General features: G+C 44.4%; 1 protein-coding gene across 1 annotated transcript in view; it reads right to left on the reverse strand.

Moving 5' to 3' along the window:
- cdhr2 (cadherin related family member 2) overlaps window positions 1-26,513 on the reverse strand; it is a 122,345-nt gene that overhangs the window by 31,824 nt on the left and 64,008 nt on the right. The window contains exons 12-18 of the mRNA XM_067996362.1: window positions 20,479-20,712; window positions 19,380-19,535; window positions 14,179-14,343; window positions 7,534-7,595; window positions 3,733-3,982; window positions 2,772-3,011; window positions 808-877 (exon numbers count right to left, since the gene is read on the reverse strand). Of these exons, the coding sequence (XP_067852463.1) occupies window positions 808-877; window positions 2,772-3,011; window positions 3,733-3,982; window positions 7,534-7,595; window positions 14,179-14,343; window positions 19,380-19,535; window positions 20,479-20,712 (1,177 nt within the window). The remainder of the gene's footprint in view (window positions 1-807; window positions 878-2,771; window positions 3,012-3,732; window positions 3,983-7,533; window positions 7,596-14,178; window positions 14,344-19,379; window positions 19,536-20,478; window positions 20,713-26,513) is intronic.

The raw sequence follows: 26,513 nt of genomic DNA on the forward strand, positions 1-26,513 counted from the left end.
CATTCAAACTACAAAACTGCAAAAGTAAAATGCAAACATTATGCTTACCAGCGTTGACAATGTCGATGGACTAAAAATAACATTGGAAATATTAAAGGGCAGATTTTAGCCCTGCCCACCCAGCAGAAACCGATGAGGTAGGCAGTTAAAATGGCCCCTCGGACTTAACCTGCCTCCCACATGTTCCGATCTTAACCTGCTCTTCTGAGCAGACAAGAGGGAACCCGCCAGAAGTCAATAGGGTTCGTCTTTAAAAATGCAGATATGGCTCTGATGATGTAATCTGGGCCCGATTGCCATTTTAACCAAAGGCCTGAGTGGCGAAGCTGTCAGTCTGTGCCCCGACTGGGAAATCAGCTGTTTCTGCCAGCAGGTTTCTCTGAGGTTAGTACTGTTCCTCATAATAATACTCATAATAGCCCTGGCAACCAGTTTTCCCTTCTCTTTGTGAACTGTTATTGCTCATAGAAGGAAAAACAATCATTTAGTGAGCAGAACTGCAACTATCCAAAACAAATATGATTTTCTTTTAACGTTGATGAATAAATTAGTTATTACACAGTATTACCACAAGCTGCACTATGGCAATGTGCTAAGAATGTATAAAATGTAAAATTTGCTCGCTGGACAAGTTAGTTATGTTCTCCCCCATCACCATGACCAGATGTAGATTCACCACCAGCACAACCATTTGTTCAATCTGTTACCAGCGAAATGGGGGGAAACCAGTGCTCTAACCTAAATGCAGAATTCAATCCATACCAAAGATTATCTAAATATATTTGCAATTTCAAAGCCAGAACTTACCTAATGTGTGTTCCATTACAGAGGCATTATAGACAGACTCAGTGAATATTGGTGAATTGTCATTTACATCCTGTTTTTTAAAAAAAGAACATTTAAAAAAACACAATCTTTCTTCATGACTGCATGACTTCATCCAAGAAAAATGTACATAAACAACTTTTACCATTTTGAAATCTTTTCTTAAACAAATGGTCAGGCTATATATCATCCTGATCAAACTCCCACCACCACCCTCCAACTACCACCACACATCCCATCCCCATCATGTCTTTCCAAATTCACTTGACTATCAGTAATACTGTTATATTTCCACATAATTTTGCTTTTTCTATTGAAAATAAATTTAGCTTCCTCTGGAATTATTATTGTTTGCCACTCTGAATCCATTCCACAATCCAGACCTCTCAAGTATCCCTGATGTTGAGGTCATCTTAATTTCATTGTTGTAAAATTTAGTCATCTCACTATATTATTAAATACCATTTTAATTATTGTAATGTTTCCAACATTACAACAGTAACTGCATTTCAAAAGTACCTCATTGGCTGTAAAGTGCTTTGGAACTTCCTGAGATCGTGGAAGGTGCTATATAAATGCAAGTCTTTCTGTCTTTCTTTAATTCATCTAACTAGATGCTGTCTCTGTGCATTTCTGAATCTTGGTTGTTTCCTTTAAACATCCCGATTTACCACACATCTTGGTATCATCAGTAAGATTATTTATAAATATTGTAAAAAGTAGAAGTCCCAGGACTGATCCCTGTCGTATCCCTGGCCATCGCTGTCCAGCTAGAATTGATACCACTGATGGTTATCCTATTTTCCCTATTATTTTATCAACTTTTTAAATAAATTTACAATGTTCTACCAATAAGCTAGATGTTTCACCTCAACCACAAATCTCTTTTGAGTCATAGGCCTTGATTTTAACTCAGGGCCAGTTTTCAATGGGTGAGTTTTGGTGTCAGTTCCCGATTTTAACTGTTAGGTGAGTTGGGTTGAATTCAGGGCCATGTGATGAAGTGCCTTCTCAAAGTCTAGAGAACCAACGCATTTCTATGACTCGCTTAATGTGTTAAATTCTCAAATAATTCCAATAATTGATTAGTTATAGCTTGTCTTTTATAAATATGTGCTCAGCAAATTATTGCCCTTACTCTTTTTAAATGCACTTGAACTGCTCCCTCTTTTTAAAAAAATCATTTTTTCCAGTAAATGTCAACCAGACAGAGCTATAATTCCCAGCATGATATTTGACTCTCTACTGAAATATTAGGACATCAACTATTTTCCAATTTTCTATTACTATCTCTGTATCTGATGAACTGCAACAAGTTTCACACTTTCACTATCATTTCCTTAACTATTCTTGTTTATAAAATACTATTTCAATGCTGCAAATTATTTTTTTTACAGGCCAGTAAGTATATACAATTGACTTTATCTCTCCCAGTCTACCAATATTTTAATTCTTATTCTAGTTCACTTTTAATAAAAACACAATTTTATATTTGTACAAAGAAAATCAGTCAAAGGCACAGTCCACTTAGTGTCAGCCAACTAGTTGGCGCTGCCTTTTGTGCACAGTGAATAAAAATGGTTCCCCAAACCTAGTACTGCTCCAGAAACTGAAGGTCCAACAGAATACTAAAATTCTAATCAAACTGTTCACCATCACAGACTAAGACATACCAAGCAAAGTAAAACATTCTTAAGCCACGCTCTAATACCTCACATTACATTACAGGGTTAATTGAATAAAACCTTCCTAGAACATACATAACCTTCTTCAGGCATCAATGAAAAGAATAAAGGAATGAGTTTTATTTTGAAATTTAAGCCAAAAGAAGTTATCTTTATGGTCTTGCTTCTGAGTACTTAAATATTGCAGATATCACATTGCTTCTATTCGTATTTCCAGAATTATGATCAAATATGTAAGAGTCATAAAGTTCAAAAGCTTACCTCTACAATGATAGTAACATTGACAGATGTTGAAAGAGTAGGAACTCCCAAATCAGACGCCGTCACAATTAGAATGACTTTTCCATCTAAAGAGGGATTCATGTCCTCTCGATCTATAGGGCCAACTGAACGAAGAACACCGGTGATGGGATCAATGGTAAAATTTTGTTGGTAGTCACCAGCAGTTATAGCATAGCGAATCTCACTGTTGTTGGTGCCATCCTGATCATTGTCAAAAGCCTTTACAAAAAAAATAAATTCAAAGAGAAATCAGAGAGTGACTTCTCTTTTCTGATTTTTCCTCCCTTGAAATTGTTTCTTATCACAAGGCTGCATCCTTCAGCCATAATGTAGGACAATCTCTTTACTGTCCTTTTAAGGCCATCTCTTCCTGTCTCACCTTAGTAGCATTCCAGTAAATTTCCTGTCCTGACTGGATAGTAACAATGTTCAACCAATGGGACAGATATACCCTATCAACCACCAAAGCTTGACCAGCACACAATCTTTGCTTTTTCAATTAACAAAAGTGAAGCCTCATGACATTTTCTACAATTAGTGGAACAAGGTCACTATTATATCTTGATTATGCTCAGACAAGATAAATTTAAGTATGTCTCTTAATCTCAAAAAGAGCTGCCAATCAAACATACATTAGTGGACATAAGTTTTCAACACAAATTTGGCATTGAATTAGCAATCTCACTCAGCATAGCTCTCATGGGAAACAGAAAAATGTTACACTGGTATAGTAGAGTTGCTCTTTTTGAGGTTGGGAAGAAGCATACTGTTGGGGCAGAGTAGAGGCAACTAACCTGTGCTATACCTGACAGTACTTGATGCTGACACTGGATGCTTAAAAAAAAAGTGTCCTATTCTCCAGCACTGACTTCAATCAATTTGAACACAAAATTCACAAAAGTGAAAAAACACTAATAAAACATGTTGGATTTTAACCTACCTCAATTTTAATGTCTAATTCATTTTTTGACCCTTCAGTGATGAATGCAGTGTAAGAGTCTCTTGCCATTACAGGTTGGAAATCATTTATGTCTTCCAGGACAATTTCGAGCGATGCAGTACCTATACGATTCCCACCATCTGTTGCCTGAAGGGTCGCATAATAAATGGGGCGTTTCTCTCTGTCAATTGTTGTGCTATTCTCAGCTGTAATTACACCTGTCGTGCTATTAACTTGAAATTCATTTCTTCTGTTAAAAAAACAATTAAATTATACTTCAGCAGTCGGGAATTTGCACACATGTTCTTTTTTGACAAATGTTGCCAAAGCTGGATAAATAATTTCCCAGTAATATTTCTGGTACTTTGACATTTCAGCATTGAATGTTCTAAATACCATAGCAAGAAATTCCAGTGGTGCATTGTGCCACATTGCTGGCAGAGATTCCACCTGCCACTCTGTCCTTGCTATGACCCCATCCTAAATCCCAGGGAGTGGAGTCATTTGCATATATGGGATGGGCACCCACATCAGTATCAGCGCGACAGGCGAGCCATCCCAATGGACCTGCCGTCATTTTGGAATGGCACTTTGTCACTCCAAAGTGGGGGGCTGGATTCCAAGAATTCATAACGTCATATTTTATTGCTCCCTCGATGTGAACACATACTTGAATGGGAACAATTTCTGCTTTAATAGTGCATATTGAGGCCCATGTACAGCCTTGTACAGCACATATTCTTGCTTCTTACAGGCGTACATACCGTTGGCCATAACTGAAGCGAATATGGTGGGATTTCCAGGAAAGCCCTGATCCCACCAGATGCACCCCCAAAAATTATATTGGGATGGAAGGAAAATAGGTGGAAGAACTGCGTGTTCCCATGCCACCCCGGGTCAGAAGTTACCATGGGACTGAGGAAGGTACAAAGTCCTAAAAGAAACAGGAGCCACGCCAACTTCTGGCCCTTCAGGTCCTGGGATGACTGGCTTATGCTCCAAAAGGGAGCAGAAGTTTGAGTCTTTTTTATCTACACAAATATTTTTGTGGATTTTTTTTCAAGTGTATTCTCTTCCTCTCCTGAGGGTGCGGAATATTCCTGGGGCACAGTTCATCAGTGCAAATATCCTCCACGTAGCTCGCTTAAGTGACCATTCTTCATGTACGAATTTAGACGGTCAGTGTCAGCAGGCTACTCAACAATGGAGGCATTAAGACCAAGCTCAATTCTGTTGTTGCCCGTGCACATTGCACTCAGATTGACGTAGACAATGAATAGAACCTGAGGCCCTGCAGGTCTTTCATGGCTCAGGCCTTCATAAAGCAGGTTATGATTTTGGGTATGTACCTTTCATCAGGGTTCTGTTGAAGGGTACACACCCAAAACATCATGGGCTCGAATTTAGCAGGCCTGCGGGTTCCCAGCGGGTGGTCCTCCGGGAGCGTCGAAAACGCGAACGGCGAAATTAGTGGGTTGCCCACGCGATCGTAGCAGGCAATCCACTAATAGGATCCAATTACCTGCTCCTCCGGGGTCCACGGCGCTGGCCTGCGCGTCGGGCGGGCTGCGCATGCGCAGTACGATCTGTCAGCTGGAGGCTCTCTAGTTAAAGGGGCAGTCCTCCACTGACAGATGCTGCAACCAATGGGACAAATTGCAGCATGGAGCAGCCCAGGGGGAAGGCTGCTCCCAGTTTAATGATGCCTCACCCCAGGTATCATCAGATGGGGTGAGGAGGAGGGGGAGGACACAGATCTTCCCCCCGGCGGGCGGGAGGAAGCGGCCTGCCTCTGCCACCAAGAAGGCCTGGCTCGAGGTGGCAGAGGGGGTCACCTGCGCCACCAACATATCGCCCACCTGCATACAGTGCAGGAGGCGCTGCAATGACCGCAGTAGGTCAGCCACAGTGAGAACACGAAGTCTTTCCCCTACACTCCGTCTGCCACAACACTGCCCCCACCCCAAATCTCCTTCAGCACCGCCAACACTATTCTGTCACATCACCCTTCATGCCCACTCACACCGCATCCTCATCTTACCTCCACCTACTCACCTCGCCAGTACTCATCCTGCCACTAACACGCGACCCAATCCTCATACAATCTCATGGCTCCATCCCATACTCACCCTCTCGTGCATCTCCCTCACGGCCAGCCTCATTCAACCTGCCACCACCTGTGCTGCAGCCACAGGGCATGCATCACATATGTGCAGTAGGCAGGGTAAGGCAAACGTCTCGTCAGCATGAAGGGGGTGCACAAGGGTGTCTGAGGGTTTGTCATGGGTGTTACCCATATTGAATTTCAGAGCCACAAACAGCACACATTATATTGACACCACCACTGCCATGTCTCCGCGAATCCTGTCCATTGTGTCCAATAATGCCCGCTCCTGGGTATCACTATGAGGACCCACCACTGATGCCACCCATCGTGTTACTGCAGAGTAGGTGCAGGTGTATTTGCAGGGCTCGTCCGCGCAGACAACTGAGAGACATCGGCGGTGTTGCCGGCTGCACCCTGGAAGGATGCGGAGGAGAAGGTGTGGAGGACAGTGGTGACTTTGCCAGCGACAGGTAAGCAGTTGGTGCTGGGGCCAGCCAGGAGCAGCTCGGCATGAAAGAGGCTGCAGATCTCCACGACTACATGTCGAGCGAATCTGCGCCTCCCTGTGCACTGCTGCTCGGAGAGGTCCGGGGAGCTGCGCCTCGGTCTGTGGACCCTGTGGCGAGGGTAGTGCCCTCTGCGACGCGTCTCTCTCTGCGGTAGCCCTCCCTCCTGCTGTGCAGGTGGGCGTGCAACCACACCGTGTTGGGGGGATCCACGTCTCTGCGGCGGACGGCGTGGACTGCGAGGCTGCTGGTGGTGGTCATGCTCTTCGTCCTCCGAGGGTGTCCACACACCACCCAACTGGCAGGTGTTGGTCTGAGGGGTTGTGCAGGGTAGGTGTGTGGGTCCTCGGACTGGGGCTGCGGTTTCGTGTCGGTCTGTCCTCTGGCTTGGCCGGGGGGTGGTGGGGGGCAGGGGTTGCCCTATGTGATGCGGTGGCCTCCTGCGTGGGTCAGGGCTCTCCCCCGTGGAGCGCACCTTGGCACCTGCCACAGGCTGCTGGCTGCAACACGCCTGGTTTGAAGGGTCCTGTTTCCCCCAGTGTGGGAAACTGACTGCTTTGAACGTAAAATCCCACACTTCCTCTTTTGACAGCTGCTTCAGCTCATTAACTGACCACAACGAGCAAGTTAAGTGCTCTCAAGTGGAACCCCGCTGGCTTTAATTGCCTGCGGGATTCCCACCAGCGGGGCTTGCGCGCGCAGCCCCGCACGTCAGCGCGGTACCCGGAAGTGGCCGGGATTTCGTCCGAATCCGGTCACGTGATCGGAGATCGGGATTTTCGGGGTCCCCCCGCTGGAAACCCGCAGGTAACCCGACCCTAAAATCGAGCCCCATATCTTGTCTTATCTCTTTACGGATGCTGATTGACTTGCAATGTATTTTCAGCATTTTCTGTTTTTACTTAAGACTATGAATGCTATTTAAAATTTAGGGGTCGATTTTAGCTGTTCCCGTCGGGTGAGAAAGCAGGTCGGTGGCCGGTTTTACATCCCATCTGAGTTTCCTGTCCCAGCAGGAACAATTAAAAATGACCCCTTAATTTCCATAAGTGTAGACATATCTACCAATGACTTTCATGCCACAAACTTTTATCAAGAATAGCTAATTGACTCATTTCCATCTAAATTAAAGTCAGTTACAAAAGTTGCTAATTCCAAATAATGAAGTTTTGATAAATGAATACATACATGCTATCTGGTAACAGGCTGTATGTAATTTTACCAAAGTTGCCACTGTCAGGATCAGTTGCCTGTGGAATAAGTTTGAAAATGAAATATTAAAAATGACATTGACACCTATATTCTACAGTTTTTGTATTATAGCTTATCAATTCGCTAATCCAGAAATTTGGGATGTAAATGTAAGGAAATTAATTAAGTTTGAGGACAAAATTTTTCACACCTAAGAGTGCTTTCCCATCAAATCAACTGAAAAATTAAACCATCCAATGTGCTGGAAAAGATCTAGTTAATATATACCAAGCACAAATTTTCAAGAAAGGATGAACATTTTGAGTTTGTGCAAAAATAATTACTAATTAATTTAAGCTTGCCAGGTCAATGCAAAAAAACTAACAGATATGATCTCCAAAAGGTAATTCTGATGTTGATGCAATTTTTAAATTTGAAAGCAGGATGTTTATATTTCAATGGGCTTTCTGAAAAGCTCTGTAGAAACTCAGCACCCACTTTGTTTCCAATTTTATCACATTTTATGTAATTAAAATAAATTAAATTCTTCTGAGACCTGAGTTTAAACCATTCCAGACAGACAGCAGAAGATCACTGCTTCCTGAAAGCTATTGAAAGATCTAAATGAATTAAGCCTGAATATTCTTATTTAATCCCCCAATTACTATAAATGCATAGCATAATATTGTTCTCATATGCAGTACAATTTCATATTAATTCAGTATTCTGGCAATAACAATGTCACATTTGTTCATTATGGGTACTTTTGCCATGGTTAGGGCTGAAGCACATATTAAAAGTAATGCAGTGATGGTATCTTAGGACCAGAGTTAACCCATGTCATAACAGATGCAGGCCTGGATTTAAAATGGAAGTTACAATTTCCCTGTTGCAGAAACCTGCAATGGTATTTATCACAACAGCCAACTTGATTTCACTCCTCACAGTAGCATTAAACCTATAATACTGCAATTTCCCCCTTGCTTCAAGCACTGCAACAAGAAAGTGGGATTGGGCTGGGTGGCTCATTTTCGGCAGGCACAGACATGATGGGCCAAATGGCCTCCTTCTGTGCTGTAAATTTTCTATGATTCTATGAGAACTACCGCTAAGGATCTGAGAAGTTTGGACCATTTGATCAATAGATAGATTAGTGACAATAATAGCCCATTCCTCAATTTTCTACTTATGGAAGTTATTACTAATTTTAGTACTGGAGGAAATTTGCTGGGTAAAAGTTGATCTCATCTCTGCCTAATTTCTCCCTCCATGATGCTACCACGACTGTGGCTCAGAGTGCTGCAATCAACAGGATAGAACAACTCTGAGCAAGAGAGAATTAAGATTTTGGTCTGTAGTGCTGCCAGTGACAAAATCAATGGTACATCACATTATACTTGATGTTCCATTCCCAAGCACCGTTACACCTATCATTTCCAAAAAAAAACATTCTCTACCACCAGGTATTTACATACATAATATGATGCAGACAGCACCTTGGGCATAATTTTAACATGGCAGCAGGAACTCAGCTGGGGGCGTGAATAGTCACGTGGGAAACTAGGAAAATTTTGCATTCGTTGGCTCGAGTGATCGCGACTCAATTGAAGGCCCTCAATGTTTCGCAACTCCAAACTGTGCAACAGACATACTGCGCACCCAAATGATATGCTGGGAACTGGAGTATTTAAAGGGCCATTGCAACCATGGATTTTGAGGGAGAAAGGAGGAATTCGCAGTTATGAAGCACCAAAGGACTAGGGCAGCACCCCGGTTTAACAACTCTTCTCTTGAGTTGCTACTGGCTGGTGAGAGGAGCAGGTTGGACATACTGTACCCGGCTGATAGAAGGAAGCGCCCTGCCTCTGCCACTAAGAAGGCCTGGCTCGAGGTGGTAGAGGAGCTGAGCAGTAGGAGCATATGGCAAGGACGTGGGTACAATGCAGGAAGTGCTTTAATGACCTGACCAGGTCAGGAAAAGTAAGTACAGTTATTGATTCACCAACATCCTGTGGTGTACATTACTCCCCCTCACTCCGTCTTGCCAAGCCTATTCCAACACACCACTCCTCACACCCACTGAAGTCTCATTAACAACTTACCTTTACATTCTGTGCACTTCCTCACCTCCCCATTTGTGGACTCACTGCTCCTACTCTCCCCAATTCTGATACAATGTGATGAATCTGTTTAATACTCACCCTCTGATGCATCTGTTTCATTGTCGGCCTCACCCAGAGCAATGCATCCATCAGTTGACCTCGCCACCCTCACTGACTCACACATCTGTTCTTTCTCCCCTTGTAGAAGAGAGCGCAAAATGCACAGGAGAGGACTAGGACTGGATGGGGGCCGCTACAAATAGTGTCCTAACAGAGGCGGAGGAGAAGGCCTTGGAGCTCAGCTGCACGGTTGAATGCCTGGCCATCAGAGATGACGAGACTGGTACCTCGCAGACGGCTGGTGAGAGAACTTTAACATCCTTCACACATTTTATGAATTGATATTATCAATGATTGACCTGTTGCACACCTCAGTATGGTTATTGCAAACTAACTTCTGTGATGATTCATAATATTGCTTTATGTTCTCTTCCAGGGCCTTCAAGGATTGATGAAGAGCCCGTGCTGTGGAATAGGGTGATTCCTCAGGCGAGCTCCATTCCTCTGAGGGCGCACCATCACATCATATCCAGCTATGCACAGCGCAGATTACTGGCACTTTGGTGGGTCCTGTTAGGCATCTGGTTATTCACCACTCACAAGTGAGCACGAGCAGACACTGGTGGCAGGGGCAGCTGTGGAGAGTCCACATTGGGGTCGCATTCCTCTTCAAGCTCTGCTCAGCTGGACGCAGATGCTGAACCCTGAGGGCCATCATTGAGATTGAGAATGATAGAGGTACAGCTATACCTTTGCACACTCTCCACAATAGCGGAGGGGACGGAGGAGTCCACCTCCAGCAATAGTGGAATGGTAGCACAGGTAAGTGTGGGAATGTCTGCAGTGGAGAGAATGGCAGCCTCCATTGAGCTTCAAACCCCGCTCACAAATGAGTCCATTCAGGCTATGACAACGGCCGTGCGGACTCAGGATGCCAACTTTTCCGCTGCCTTAAACAGGCAGAAAGATACTTTAGCCATGGCCTTAGAACACGTCACAGATCTGCTGCGAGCTGTTGTCCAGCAGAGTGCAGGAGTGATGTGGCCCTGGCCCAGGAGAGGGATGATGGTGAAAGGGGACATGGAAGTGGGAACTCAAAGCGTTCCCATGTCTCACCGTAGCCACCACCCGCCCCCCTCCCCCGCCTCAACCAGTTCCCACAATGCTGCCTCCTCTCCTGATGGCCGAGTCTGCCCCTGCACAGGTGCAAGTGGAGCAGTCTTTGGCGGGGCCCTCACAAGCTCCAAAACCCAGAGGGCATAGGCCGGGAGCATCTCAGCAGTCAGGGCAGGGACCTGAGCAACCTACTACTACTTCTGCTGAAGCCACAGGGGATGCACCCCATAAAAGTAATAGGAAAAGGAAGTCTAAGGTTTTGTGATCACCAAGGGTGTCTGACACAATGTCATGTTTTTCATTTATATTTGTTTTTTCTTACATGCACATTAAATATTATAATTGTCACCACCATTGTCATGTCTTGTCCATTCTGTGTCCCTTTTGTGAAAGCGCCCTTTCATGTGCTTCATCATGAACGCCAAGACTTGCTGCCACCCATTGGGCACGTGTACGATGGGTGTATGTGTGGTTGAAGGACTGATTGGTGCAAGCGGAGTGGGGGCTGGTGTGGGTGGTGGTGGTTGTTCCTGGCAGTCTGAGTAGTTCATCATATTCATTTTGCTGATCTGCTTATGAAAACCAATTAGATTTGAGTGACTCCCCGGCATCACGAGGAGCCAGGTGCGCCGCTGCTGTGCCGATGAGTTGCCCATCTTCGTCCTCCTCCTCATCATTATCTTCATCTATGTTGCCGGCAGATGTTTCATTAGCGCATTCGAGCTCCTCCACCTGTAACCCTCTCCATTAAGCGATGTTGTGCAGGACGCAACACACTACTATTATTCTGCGCACCCTCGCTGGTGAGTACTGAAGGGCTCCCCCAGATTGATCCAGGCACCTGAAGCCCCTCTTCAGCATTCCTATGGCTTGTTCAATGACAGATCTAATGGTGATGTGACTGTCATTGTACCGCTGCTGTGCCTCGTTGGTGGGGTTTGTCATGAGCCATGTCTGCAGGAGGTATTCCTTGTCTCCAAGGACCCAGTCCTTAAGTCTTTCTTGTGCGTGGAAGTGGGCCGGGATGTTGGACTCATGCAAAATGAAGGAATCACGGCGGCTGCCAGGGAATTTGGCACACACCTGCAGAAATCTCCTCCGGTGGTCGCAAACCAGAGTGATATCCCTTTCGGTTGATGAACAGTCCTGGCTCATGTGCAGGTCCTCAGATTTCTACGTGTGTGCAATCAATTGCAGCCTGCACCTGTCCAAAGCCAGCCAGAGAGTTGAAACCCACTGCCCTCTCAGTCTGGCTGATATCATCACAAGGGAAGTTGATGTCGTCGGTTGCCCTGGCAAGCAAGCCATCCGTGACCTGTTCCATACACTTGTGTGCAGATGACTGAGAGACTCTGGAGATGTTACTGGTAGTGTTCTGGAATGATCCAGAGATGAAGAAATTGAGGGCAGTGGTGACTTTAACTGAGGCGGGAGATGCGTGGCCAAGAGGCCCAGCCGGGAGTAGCTCTGCATAAAGGATTTTGCAGATGTCTGCGACCACCTGGCGACTCAATCTGAGTCTTCGTAGGCACCGCTCCTCAGAGAGGCCCAGGAAGCTCAGCCTCTGACTGTAGACCCTCTCACGTGGGTAGCGCCTCCTGCGACCTCGGCCTCTCCGTTAGTCCCCTATATGCTCTTCTGCAGGTCCTTGTGGCGCATCTCTCTCCTGTGGACCTGCAACTCCCAGAACTGCACACCGTGCCTGCCGTGGATGGTGATGTGCCTCCTCCTCAGATGTACTGCTGAATAAATCCACTGTGCCCCAATCCTGATGTTGTCAGTTTGAGGGGGTCCAAAATGTAGGTAAATATGTCTGAACACAAGAATTCTGAGTGTGAGCAAAGAAATCTCAACTTAAAAACAAAGAACTCCCAGCCAAAGGTTTGTCTGAGAGAACTGATTGCCCTGCTGCAAAAACTCACCTTTTCTTCACGTGTCAATCATTGGTTTAAATGTCCAAATGAGGGCCGGCTGCAACTCGCCTCCATTTCCATGGTGTGTTTCAGAGGCCCCAGGAGACATGTTCAGGAGAAGTTAAAATGGCTTGGGTAGTTCAAACCACAAAAAGTTAATAGGATTAAGTACTTTAGAGACCTAAACTGGCCCTTTAAATATCGTCCCGCCAGCTTTATGTGTCAACGGGACTTCCAGATGTCAGAAGTGCCCACGCATCCAAACGCAACTGGGTCAAACCTGGAAGTCAGCGTGTTGGAACCAGGATGCAGTCCCACTCTGAAAACGGAGTATTTTTACTGCCCACCCGCCCCCAACCCACCCGGGGTTAAAATTTACCCCCTTATGCCTCTGCAAGGTGCTGTCAGAAGGCAAATGTTATTCAGATGCGCTGCTAAAAGTCATTAGGCTCAATTTTAAAATCAAATTGCAGGTGCGATGAGGGCGGGGGGGCTGTGAAAATGGCAAAAATCCCGAGCGGGTTCAGAAGCCAGCTCCAACCGGCTGACTTCCGCACCTGTGTGCGCGGGCACGTTTCATAAATCCAGAAATCCCACCGGCAATTAAAGCCAGCAGGATGATAGTTAAAGAACCAAATGTACCTCATTGAGGTACTTAAGGTACTTTATTTCTGACGTAGTAGATAGTTAGAATGATTTTAAACTTACCTGGGTGGCTTTCCCACGGCTTCCGATTCACGCCTGGCCGGATCAGGCAAAAATAAACAAAATAAATTAAATAAAAAACCATTGCACAAAGTTCAAAAACAAAATAAACCTACCTTTCCACCCTGTTCCAATGTCCGATGTCGCCCTCTCCGATGTCCCTCTCAGCCCCCGATGTCTCCCTCTCTGTGTCCATCTCAGCCCCCGATGTCTCCCTCTCCGATATCCCTCTCCAATCTCCCACCTCCCTCTCCGATCTCCCCCTCTTCCCCCCCCGATCTCCCTTTCTCCCCCCGATCTTCCACCCTCCCACCTGATCGTCCCCTCTCCCCCCACCAATCCTTCCCTCTCACCCCCCCCCGATCTTCAGCACCCACCACTCTCTGTTCCAGCGATGGATGATGTCTCTCTCTCTCTCTTTCTGTCCCCCCCTCCTCGGCGTTGCAGCTCCTGTTGGCAGCCAGCCTGTCAATCAGGCTGGCTGCCGAGCGCAAAACCCGGAATCAACTTTAATCACCATCAATTAGATCGTGATTGCATCAGAAAAGATAAGTTTTTTTTATTCAGGTTTGCCATGTGCACCTTCACCCCCCCCCCCCCCACCACCCCACGCTACCAACCCACCACCATTTCAAAATTGAGCCCATTATGTTAATTGGGGTTTGCACATCAGTACATTTTTCCGAGATTTAGAATAACAATGCATTATTTCAGTTTAGATTGAATAATGGTAAAATAGAACTTACTGTAATATTTCCAATTTCAGTTCCAACCTCCGCATGTTCTTTCACATAAAGGACATATGTTTGTTTTGCGAACATTGGGCTGTGATCATTAATGTCAACAATGTTGATTGTGATATTAGCACTGGAGCAACAGTTGGTAGGATTGGTTGTATCATTAGCAACAATCTAGCAAAGAATTTTGAAAGAAATTATTATTCAGTTATCATTCTGCACACAAGATAGTAAACCAAATTGCTGATTGTTATCACAAGCCAAATATTTTTTGCCAAATGTCACTTATTCCATATGAATGACCATTCCAAAATTATTTTACTTTCTGTTCGCAATTTATTCTGACTTTATACGGCATTTTTGGCTTCAATGTCATACTGATATATGTTGACATGCTTTTGCCAAAATACAATAATAACAAGAACTTGCAATTGTACAATGCATTTAACATAGAAAAAACATACCAAGGCACTTCATAAAGGAATGAGGAAAAATTAAGATTACGTCAAAAAAGGAGATATTAGGAGTGGTGATTAAAATCTTGGTTGAAAGGGTGGGTTTTAAGGAAGGTCGAAAGGAGGAGAGGGAGTTGGAGATGTTCAGGGAGGGAATTCCAGGGCATGGGGCCGAGTTGGCTAAAGAAATAGCCGGCAATGGAGGGGCAAAGGGAAGGAGGGATGCAAGGGTCCAAGTCAGAGAATGGAGAGTTTGGGAAGATGGGTGTTGTAGAGCTGGAGTAGGCCACAGAGATGAGGTAAGCCATGAATGAATTTAAACACAAATGAGAATTTTAAATTTGAGTTGATGGGGCGCCAGGAGCCAATGTAGGTCGGTAAGGACTGAAGTGATGGGTGAACGGCGCTTGGTGCAGATTAGGATAGGGGCAGCAGAGTTTTGGATGAGCTGAAGTTACAGACGGTGGAGGATGGGAGGCCGGTCAAGATAGCATTGGAATAGTTAAATCTGGATGTGAAAAAGGCATGGATAAGGGTTTCAGCAGTAGATGGGTTGAGGTAGGTTGGAGGTGGGCGATGTTACGGAAGTAGAAGTGCAGGATCTTAGTGCTTTTTTTTATTCATTCATGGAATGTGGGCGTCGCTGGCGAGGCCAGCATTTATTGGCCATCCCTAATTGCCCTTGAGAAGGTGGTGGTGAGCCGCCTTCTTGAACCGCTGCAGTCCGTGTGGTGAAGGTTCTCCCACAGTGCTGTTAGGAAGGTAGTTCCAGGATTTTGACCCAGCGACGATGAAGGAACGGCGATATATTTCCAAGTCAGGATGGTGTGTGACTTGGAGGGGAACATGCAGGTGGTGTTGTTCCCATGTGCCTGCTCCCTTGTTCTTCTAGATGGTAGAGGTTGCGGGTTTGGGAGGTGCTGTCAAAGAAGCCTTGGCAAGTTGCTGCAGTGCATCTTGTGGATGGTACACACTGCAGCCACGGTGCGCTGGTGGTGAAGGGAGTGAATGTTTAGGGTGGTGGATGGGGTGCCAATCAAGCAGGCTGCTTTGTCCTGGATGGTGTCGAGCTTCTTGAGTGTTGTTGGAGCTGCATTCATCCAGGCAAGTGGAAAGTATTCCATCACACTCCTGACTTGTGCCTTGTAGATGATGGAAAGGCTTTGGGGAGTCAGGAGGTGAGTCACTCACAGCAGAATACCCAGCCTCTGACCTGCTCTTGTAGCCACAGTATTTATGTGGCTGGTCCAGTTAAGTTTCTGGTCAATGGTGACCCCCAGGATGTTGATGGTGGAGGATTCGGCGATGGTAATACCGTTGCATGTCAAGGGGAGGTGGTTAGTCTCTCTCTTGTCTGGTGCGAATGTTACTTGCCACTTATCAGCCGACGCCTGGATGTTGTCCAAGTCTTGCTGCATGCAGGCATGGACTGCTTCATTATCTGAGGGTTGCGAATGGAACTGAACACTGTGCAATCATCAGCGAACATCCCCATTTCTGACCTTATGATGGAGGGAAGGTCATTGATGAAGCAGATGAAGATGGTTCGGCCAAGAACACTGCCCTGAGGAACTCCTGCAGCAATGCTCTGGGGCTGAGATGATTGGCCTCCAACAATCACTACCATCTTCCTTTGTGCTAGGTCCGACTCCAACCACTGGAGAGTTTTCCCCCTGATTCCCATTGACTTCAATTTTACAAGGGCTCCTTGGTGACACACTCGGTCAAATGCTGCCTTGCTATCAAGGACAGTCACTCTCACACCTCCTCTAGAATTCTAGAAAGGATATAGGGTAGGAAATTCAGCTCAGGATTGAATAGGACACCAAGGTTATGAACCGTCTGGTTCAGCTTGAGACAGTGGTACTGGACAGGGGATGGAATTGTGGCAAGGGTACAAAGGTTGTGATGAGGATTGCAGATGATGGCTTCAGTTTTACCAATGTTTTTAGCTGGAGGAAATTGTGACTCATTCAACACTGGATGTCAGACAAGCAGTCTGACAACACAGATGCACCTGAGGACGCAGAGGTAGAGCTGGATATCGTCAGCATACATGTAGAAGCTGACACCGTGTCTGCAGATGATGTTGCCATGGGGCAGCATGTTGATGAGAAAGGGGAGGGGGCAAGGATCATCTTTGGGAAACTCCAGAGATAACGGTGCAGGGGCAGGAAGAGAAGCCATTGCTGGAGGTGCTCTCACTATGGTTGGATAAGTAAGAGTAGTCCCACTGAGCTGGACAACAAAGGAGAGGCATTGGAGGTGGATGATGTGGTCAACTGTGCCAAAGGCTGCAGAGAGGTCGATGGGGATGAGGAGGAATAATGCACCATGGGCACAGTCACAGAGAATGTTGTTTGTGACTTTGGTTAGGGCCAGTTCGGTGCTGTGGCAGGGCAGAAACTTGACCGAGGAGAGGCAATTACACGTTCAAGGACTTTAGAGAGAAAAGGGAGTTATAAAGTTGCCAGTGTGGGCTATCTCATCAGCTCTTCAGATCTGTGATAAACTCAGAGGCCTTGTACAGGCTTTTGAGAGTGGGCATCCAGAGGTTTCCCCCACTCCATAGGGAAGCAAATCCCCACTCAAATGGTGCTCAAATGCTGTCACTGCTGGGCTGGAAGGTGCAATGTGAAGACAGTACTAATAACAATTTTTATTAACACAAGCTAAATTTAACCAGGAAATGCAAGTGACTAGTTCAGAATAAAATGGATAAATCTTTGCCAGAAGAATTCAAACCCTAATTTTCTTGGGTCAAAGTCCAATATTCATGTCTTGCTGTGAAATCCCATTCAAGCTAGAAAGAGTTGTAACGGCTTGAATAACTGCAGAACCATCTTATGTATAAATATTGTGGTCATGGTCCTCCTCCATAGACTGGCTTCCTCCATAAACATGCTGATACAATTATGGACAGAAGATAAAGGTTTGCAAATGAAATAAATAGGTACCTTATCCCTTATCCCTAACAAATAGAATGTGCAGCCTGAACAGCCTATCTTAAAAGGAAAGAAAGAACTTTCATTTACATGGTGCCTTTCATACCCTCAGGACATCCCATAGCGCTTCACAGCCAATTAGTTATTTTTCAAGTATCATCACTGTTGTTATGCAGGCAAACATGGCAGCCAAAATTATGCATAGCAAGGTCGCACAAACGGCAAATGAGAAATAACCAGTTAATCTGTTTTTGGTGGTGTTGGTTGAGGGATAAATGTTGGCCAACACATTGTTCTTCTCCAAATAGTGCCATAAGATCTTTTATTTCCACCTGAACAGGCAGACAGGGCCTCTCATCCAACAATGCGGCATTCCCTCAGTGGTGCACTGAAGTGTTAGCCTACATTTTGCACTCAAGACCTGGAGTGGTCTTAATGAGGTGTGAGTACTACCACTGAGCCAAACTGACACTACTTCTTGATACCTCTTTCCTGCTTAATGTTTGGTAGATAGGAACCAACATGCTACAAATATGCATTACAGCTCAGCATTATCTCCTTCCTCAACCACTCACTCAGCATTATCCCCTTCCTCGACCACTCGCTCAGACTGAACCAAATTGATCATAATCTTGGCATCCCATTCAACCCTGAACTGAGCTTTATACCCCACATCCAATCTCTCATCACCGCATACTTCCACCTCCAAACCATTGCCTGTCTCCATCCCTACCTCAGCTCTTCCAACTTTGTCACCTCCAGACTTGACTGCTTTAACACTCTCCTTGCTGCCTTTCCATCCTTCATCCTCCAACTTGTCTAAAACTGTGCCGCTTACATCCTATCCTGTACAAAGTCCCACTCTCCCATCAATCCCATTCTTGCTGACCTACACTCACTTCCTGTCCTACAACATGATATCTTCAAAATCCTTGCCCTTGTCTATAAATTTCTCCACAGCCTTGCGTACCTTATCTCGGCAATCTCCTCCATCTCCATATCCCCTCCAGAACACTCCATTCCTCTGACTGGCCTTTTGTGCATTCTCTCCCCCTTCCTTTGCCCCACCATTTATAGCACAGCTTTCAGTTGCTTCAGTCCTACTTTTTTGAACTCCCTCCCTCAACCTCTCTATGTCTCCACCTTTAACAACCCCGCAAGACACATCTCTCTGGCTAAGGTTATGCTCATCCCCCTTAATCCCTTCCTGGCTTAGAGTTCCTTTTCCTTACATCCATTTGTGGAGTACCTAGGGACATGTTTTTACGTTAAAGACACTATATAAGTGCAGGTTGTTGTCTTTGAAGACATGATTGCTTAGGTAATAAGATATTCATTTGTAGATTTCAGTTTCAAAGAGGTTTTGAAGAACTATTTTTAATTTATTAAGTGATCTTATTGAAGTTTAATAATCACACAGTGCTGTGCTAGTTAAAATTGTGCTTCATATAGTGTATACACCAGATGATGCTGTACTATCAGTAGGTTAGACTGAAAAACAGGCACATTTCCACCTAGCATAAATCTAGACCCAAGAAAACTCTACGGCAATAAAATTGGTCTTCAGCGAAAGCACAAAATTGCCGATAGCGAATTAGCAGCACATTTTACACTGCGCCCAGTTTAAATTGTGAGTGGTGTAAAATGACAGATGATTCGCTAATGTCCATTTTGCGCTTTTGCCAAAGATGAATTTCAGCTCTTAATTAGTCATTCACTGTAAACAATAACAATATTAATGGTAGGAGAAAAAAATACAACTGTGCAACTTTGAGAAATGCTACATTTGCATTATTGAAACAAATATTACCTCAATCTTTATAACATGTACCAGCTCATAATCAATGGCAGATGAGTTTGTCACAATTATCTGTACCAATCCCTCATTTCTGATCTCTTTTGGGGAAACCCTAAAAACAGATGCATATTGACCATGCAAGGACAGCATGAAAGTTCCATTGATACCCTATACAAAGTGAACAACATTGTTACTTGATGGAGAAAAAACAAACATGGAACAAAATTACAGCTCAGGTTTTCAACAGAGTTTTACAATATAATTACATATTTTCCCACTGGAACAATACAAATGGCACAATTTCAGGTTTGTATAGAACAGTCTTCTCTCTCAACAGTCTAACGGAGGTTCCTGTCAGCACAGCTTGTCTCCTATAACCCAGAAGCTGTATCTTTTCTATTCAATGTCCCCACAGAAGTGTGTATCCAAGAGATTAACAATTACGCCCTTAGCTTTAAAAAGTTTACAAGATTTAACATAGTCTCAGGTTACGAAACTTGCTTCAAAAGAGTAGATATTATCATACAGCAGTTTACTGACTAAAGCAACAATTATATTTATTTTTAATTGGGTGACAATATGAAGCACCAAAAAATTGGCAAATACTACAGGGAAGAAATTCAACTCGCGCCGGTGACCTGAGGATGCCAGTCAGGCATCCCGATGCAGCTTGCCGTTCGGGGCTTGATTAATTCTGGCCGGCACCAACACGGACACTGAGATGGCCTTCAGGTAAATCCTGGGAAGGGTGTTGGTGAAGAAAAGGTGGGGAGGCAAAGTGGAGGTGGGGCAGGCCTAGACCGGGAGCGGCCTGTAGTATTTCTGTGGAGGCAGGAGGTGCACACGCAGCTCCACAGAAAAGAAAATATTAAAACGTTTTCTTAACTTTACCGAGCAACCTTCAGTGGTCCCTTTAAGGGGGAGCTTCATGAGAAGATACCAGAAAAAATGTCCACATTTGAGCAATCTTTTGTTGGAATTGCCAGGAAACACATGTAAATCCACTTCTCTTATTGGATATTTCAAATATAATCTCTACGTACACTGTGCCAGTTTAAAAGATTACAAAGTATAAAAATGCATTCATTAAGGTGACATTGGAATTGCATACCTGATCAGGATCATGAGCCACTATAGTTAAACTCTCCCTTAGCTCTCCTGTGGAAAAATGTTCAGGAATTGAAGTGGTAAATGAATTTACTTTCGAACTTTCAGTAAAATTACAAGTATCAAGATCACAATTGTAGAAAGAAGGTGTGTTGTCATTGATATCAGTCACTGTGATGGATACACTTGTATTTGCAGAGGAAACAGTCCCATTGATATTGAGATGCTTTTCTTTGGCCTAGATGAAAGAACAAATCCATTCTTAAATTAGATGCATTTAGATGCTGGCATTTTGGAGATAAATCCTAAATAAAGAATTGCCAAAGTTTGTGCATTAGGATTCGAGGGCTGTCTATTTGCCATTGCAGTTTAACTTATTCTGTCGGTTTTACATTTACTTGTAATTGTAATTCAGAGGTGATCTTCCAGCAATAGAATGTCAGATTTCAAATTCTAGCCTCAGATATCATTTGAACTCAGCCAACCACTGTAGCATATTTCAGGGATTCTTGCTTGGGCTGTTAATTAGAGTGCCTCGTATTGGTACAGCGCTACATTAGGAGAGAGGGGAAAATAATCAGGAAGACCTTACATTCCCTATTAAGTGCATCTTGTGTTTGATGAAATGGGGAAACACTGACATAACTGTGAAGAAGTTAGTGACTCAATATAATGGTGTACCAGTGCTCTTCACCTAGCAAAAAAAAGGCAGATTTACAAAGCATATAGAGGGAAGGGAGAATATGACCATTGGGCCAAGTTCAAGAACAAAATCAAAATCAATTGAAAAGATTGATTTAGGTGCCAAGAGAGAACTGAAAAGGGATATAGTAGAAAGTGCAAAATATAATGCCAAAAAATTCATCCAGTACTGTAACAGTAAGACAGTAGTCAGGGTCAAAGTCAAAACACTAAAGGACCCATATGGAATTGAAAATGAGGATGACAGTAAGCATTTTTTAAATTTGTTTTTGGGACATGGGCAACATTGGCAAGGCTGCAATTATTGCCCATCCCTACTTTCCCTGAGATGGTTGGCCTTCTCCTTGAACCGCTGCAGTCCTTGTGGTGATGGTATTCCATAATGGTATTGGGTAAGAAATTCCAGGATAATGACCTATCAACAATGAAGGAATGATGGTACATGTCCAAGCCAAGGTGGTGTGTGACTTGGAGGGGAACTTGAAACCGATGGTATTTCCATAATATAGCTGCTCTTGTCCTTCCTGGTGGTCAGGGATGTAGGGAAGGGAGATGCTGTCAAAGCAATCTTGGTGACAAGATGCCAAATGAAGACTTCTTGAGGATTCTCAACTATTTCATAACACTACAAAAGCCAATGTTGGTAAAAGCTTGTAGACATAGAAATTTGTCTGGGCTCATTTTCGGGCACAGAATCGACACTGCACAGGCAGCATGTGCTCCAACCGTAAGGCCCAAGGCCGGCCTGAAATTGGGCCTCAGGCCGCGTTTCAATAATTTAGGTGAGCTGCAAGTGCCTGTTGCGCCTGCACAGTTAATTCGTCCATTTGAAGAAATGATATCAAACCGCTTGCCTTGCTGGCAACGGGTGTGGAGCCAATCGTGATTGCTGCAGAGTCAAGGGAGCTCTCCTGTTCCTCTTGGCTCCACAACAATGATTATTGATAGATTTTTTTAGAAATATATTTTTATATTTTATTGACGGCCGCAAGAGCCGTTTAAGAATCCTAAGCAAAGCAGGCCCTGCGTCTACGCCATTGACCACCAGCCAATTTCAGCAAGGGGACCTAAAACAGGTGTTAAGACCCTCATTTACAGAAGCAACGGGCCTAACACTTGTCTTATGTGACCGCCCACAATGCCTGCAAATCCACCTTTACCATAAGAACATAAGAAATCGAAGCAGGAGTAGGCCATACGGCCCCTCGAGCCTGCTCCACCATTCAATCAGATCATGGAAGATCTTTGACTTCAACTTCACTTTCCCGCCTGATCCCCATATCCCTTGATTCCCCTAGAGTCCAAAAAACTATCCATCTCAGCCTTGAATATATTCAATGACTCAGCATCCACAGCCCTCTGGGATAGAGAAGTCCAAAGAGTCACAACCCTCTGCGAGAAGATATTGCTTCTCATCCCAGTCTTGAATGGCCAACCCCTTATCCTGCGACTATGCCCCCTAGTTCTAGACTCTCTAACCAGGGGAAACAATTTCTCAGCATCTACCCTGTCAATCCCGATAATAATCTTATATGTTTCAAGGAGATCACCTCTCATTCTTCTAAACTCCAGGAAGAATAGGCCCATTCTACTCAACCTCTCCTCATAGGACAATCCTCTAATCCCAGGAATTAATCTAGTGAACCTTTGTTGCACCGCCTCTAAGGCAAGTATATCCTTCCTTAGATAAGGAGACCAAAACTGTATGCAGTACTCCAGGTGAGGAATCACTAAAACCCTCTACAATTGTAGTAAGACTTCCTTACTCTTGTACTCCAACCCCCTTACAATAAAGGCCAACATGCTATTTGCTTTCCTAATTGCCTGCTGAACCTGCATACTAACTTTTGTGTTTCTTGTACGAGGACACCCAAGTCTCTCTGAACACTAGCAATTAATAGTTTCTCACCATTTAAAAAATATTCTGTTTTTCTATTCTTCCTACCAAAATGAATAATCTCACATTTCCCCACATTATACTCCATCTGCCACCTTCTTGCCCACTCACTTAATCTGTCTATATCTCTTTGCAGACTCTTCGGGCTCAATTTTGAAATGGTGACGGTTGACAGCGGGGGGTGATGGTGCGCGTTGACAGGCTGGCTGCCGACAGGAGCTGCAATGCCAAGGGTGGGAGGAGAGGAATAGAGAGAGTGAGAAGCTGGAACAGAGAGTGGAGGGTGCTGAAGATCGGGGCAGGTGGAAAGGGGAAGATCGGTGGGGAGAGTGGAAGATCTGGGGGAAGATGGGGAGATCTGAGAGGGACATGGGGGGGAGAGGAGGAGATCTGAGAGGGACATCAGGGAGGGAGAGGGGGAGATCGGAGAGGGAGACATCGGGGGTGGGAGAGGGATAGCGGAGAGGGAGACATCGGGGGCTGTGAGGGACATCGGAGAGGGAGACATCGGACATCAGAGCAGGGTGGAAAGGTAGGTTTATTTCGTTTTTTAACTTTGTGCAATGGTTTTTTATTTAATTTATTTCATTTATTTTTGCCTGATCCGGCCTGGTTTTACCAAGCATGAATTGGAAACCGTGGGAAAGCCGCCCAGGTAAGTTTAAAATCGTTTTAACTATCGACTACATCAGAAATAAAGTACCATTTGGTTCTTTAACTATCATCCTGCCGGCTTTAATTGCCGGCGGGACTTCCTGATTCGTGAAGCGGGCGCGCACACTGGCGCGTCTGTGGGGAACCCGGAAGTCGGCAAGTTGGAGCCAGCTTCCGAACCCGCTCGGGATTTTCGCCGTTTTCGCAGCCCCCCGCCCCCAACACACCCACAATTTGATTTTAAAATTGAGCCCTTTTTGTCCTCCTCACAGCTTACTTTCCCACCTAGCTTTGTATCATCAGCAAACTTGGATACATTACACTCGGTCCCTTAATCTAAATCATTAATATAGATTGTAAATAGCTGAGGCCCAAGCACTGATCATTGCGACACTCCACTAGTTACAGCCCGCCAACCTGAAAATGACCCATTTATCCCTACTCTCTGTTTTCTGTCCTTTAACCAATCCTCTATCCATGGTCATATATTACCCCCATCCCCATGAGCCCTTATCTTGTGTAACAACCTTTTATGTGGCACCTTATTGAATGCCTTTTGCAAATCCAAATATACTATATCCACTGGTTCCCCTTTATCTAACCTGCTAGTTACATCCTCAAAAAACTCTAATAAATTTGTCAAACACAATTTCCCTTTCATAAAACCATGTTGACTCTGCCTAATCATATTATGATTTTCTAAGTGCCCTGTTACCACTTCCTTGATAATGGAATCCAGCATTTTCCCTGACAACCGATATCCGGTTAACTGGCCTGTAGTTCCCTGTTTCCTCTCCCCACCCTTCTTGAATAGTGGGGTAGCATTTGCTACCTTCCAATCCACTGGGACCATTCCAGAATCTAGAGAATTTTGGAAGATCGTAACCAATGCATCCACTATCTCTGCAGCCACCTCATTTAGAACCCTAGGATGTAGGCCATCAGGTCCCGGGGATTTGTTGGCTTTTAGTCCCATTAGTTTGTCCAGTACTTTTTTGCTAGTGATACTAATTGTTTTAAGTTCATCACTTTCATTTACCCCTTGATTCCCCACTATTTTTCGTATGCTTTTTGTGTCTTCTACTGTGAAGACAGATGCAAAATATTTGTTTTACGCATCTGCCATTTCCTGATTCCCCATTTTAATTTCTCCTGTCTCAGCCTCTAAGGACCAATGTTTACTTTTGTTGCTCTCTTCCATTTACATACTTGTAGAAGCTCTTACAATCCGTTTTTATATTTCTTGCACGTTTACTTTCGTATTATATTTTCTTCCTTTTTATCAGTTTTTTGGTCATCCTATGTTGGCTTCCAAAACTCTCCCAATCCCCAGGCTTATTACTCTTCTTGGCAAGATTATAGGCCTCTTCTTTCAATCTAATACTTTCCTTAACTTCTTTAGTTAGCCATGGGCAGATCACTGTTCGGGTGGAGTTTTTATTTCTCAATGGAATGCATACTTGTTGAGAATATTGAAATATTTCTTTAAATGTTTGCCATTGCTTTACAACTGTCAAACCCTTTAATTTAGTTTCTCAATCTACCTTTGGCAACTCGCCCCTCATACCTATGTAATGGGCTTTATTTAAGTATAAGACTCTAGTTTCTGACTTAAATACATTACTTTTAAACTGAACGTGAAAGTCTATCATATTATGATCACTCTTCCCCAGAGATTCTTTTACAGCGAGATTACTAATTAACTCTATCTCATTACATAATACAAGATCTAAAATAGCCTGTTCCCTGGTTGGTTCCATGATGTATTGCTCTAGGAAACCGTCTCGAATACATTCCATGAACTCTTCTTTGCCAATTTGATTTGCCCAGTCCAAATGCAGATTAAAGTCCCCCATGATGACTTCATTTCCTTTGTTACAAGCTCGCATTATTTCATGATTTATACTCTGTCCAATGGTATAGCTACTATTGGGGGGCCTATAAACTACTCCCACCAGTGTTTTCTGCCACTTGTTATGTCTAATTTCCACCCATATTGATTCCATTTCCTGATGTTCCGAGCCAAGATCCTTTCTCACCACTGTCCTTCCATCATCCTTTATTATTAGGGCTACAACCCCTCCTTTTCCATTTTGCCTGTCTTTTCTAACTGTCATGTACCCTGCAATGGCTATTAGGTCAGACCCATTTATCTCAATTTGTGCAATTAATTCATCTATCTTGTTACGAATGCTCCGTGCATTTGGATAAAGAGCCTTTAATTTTGACTTTTTACCATTTTTTCCTGCTTTGACCTTACTTGTTGTTGCACTATTATTGGTAAACTCTCTGTCCCTTCCTGCCACACGCTGGTTATCTTTACCCAAGTCACAATGCTATTCTATTGTCTTAACTTTTCTCATTAGATTTCGTTTTTATTCGTTCTTGGGATGTGGGCATCACTGGCAAGGCCAGCATTTGTTGCCCATCCCTAATTGCCCTTAGAAGGTGGTGGTGAGCCGCCTTCTTGAACCACTGCAGTCTGTGTGGTGAAGGTTCTCCCACAGTGCTGTTAGGTAGGGAGTTCTAGGATTTTGCCCCAGCGACGATGAAGTAAAGGCAATATATTTCCAAGTCGGGATGGTGTGTGACTTGGAGGGGAATGTGCAGGTGGTGTTGTTCCCATAAGCCTGCCGCCCTTGTCCTTCTAGGTGGTAGAGGTCGCGGATTTGGGAGGTCCTGTCGAAGAAGCCTTGGCGTGTTGATGCAGTGCACCCTGTAGATGGTACACACTATAGCCATGGTGTGCCAGTAATGGAATGGAGTGAATGTTTAGGGTTGTGGAT

Source organism: Heptranchias perlo, chromosome 14, assembly GCF_035084215.1.
Source record: "Heptranchias perlo isolate sHepPer1 chromosome 14, sHepPer1.hap1, whole genome shotgun sequence".
Lineage (NCBI taxonomy): Eukaryota > Metazoa > Chordata > Chondrichthyes > Hexanchiformes > Hexanchidae > Heptranchias > Heptranchias perlo.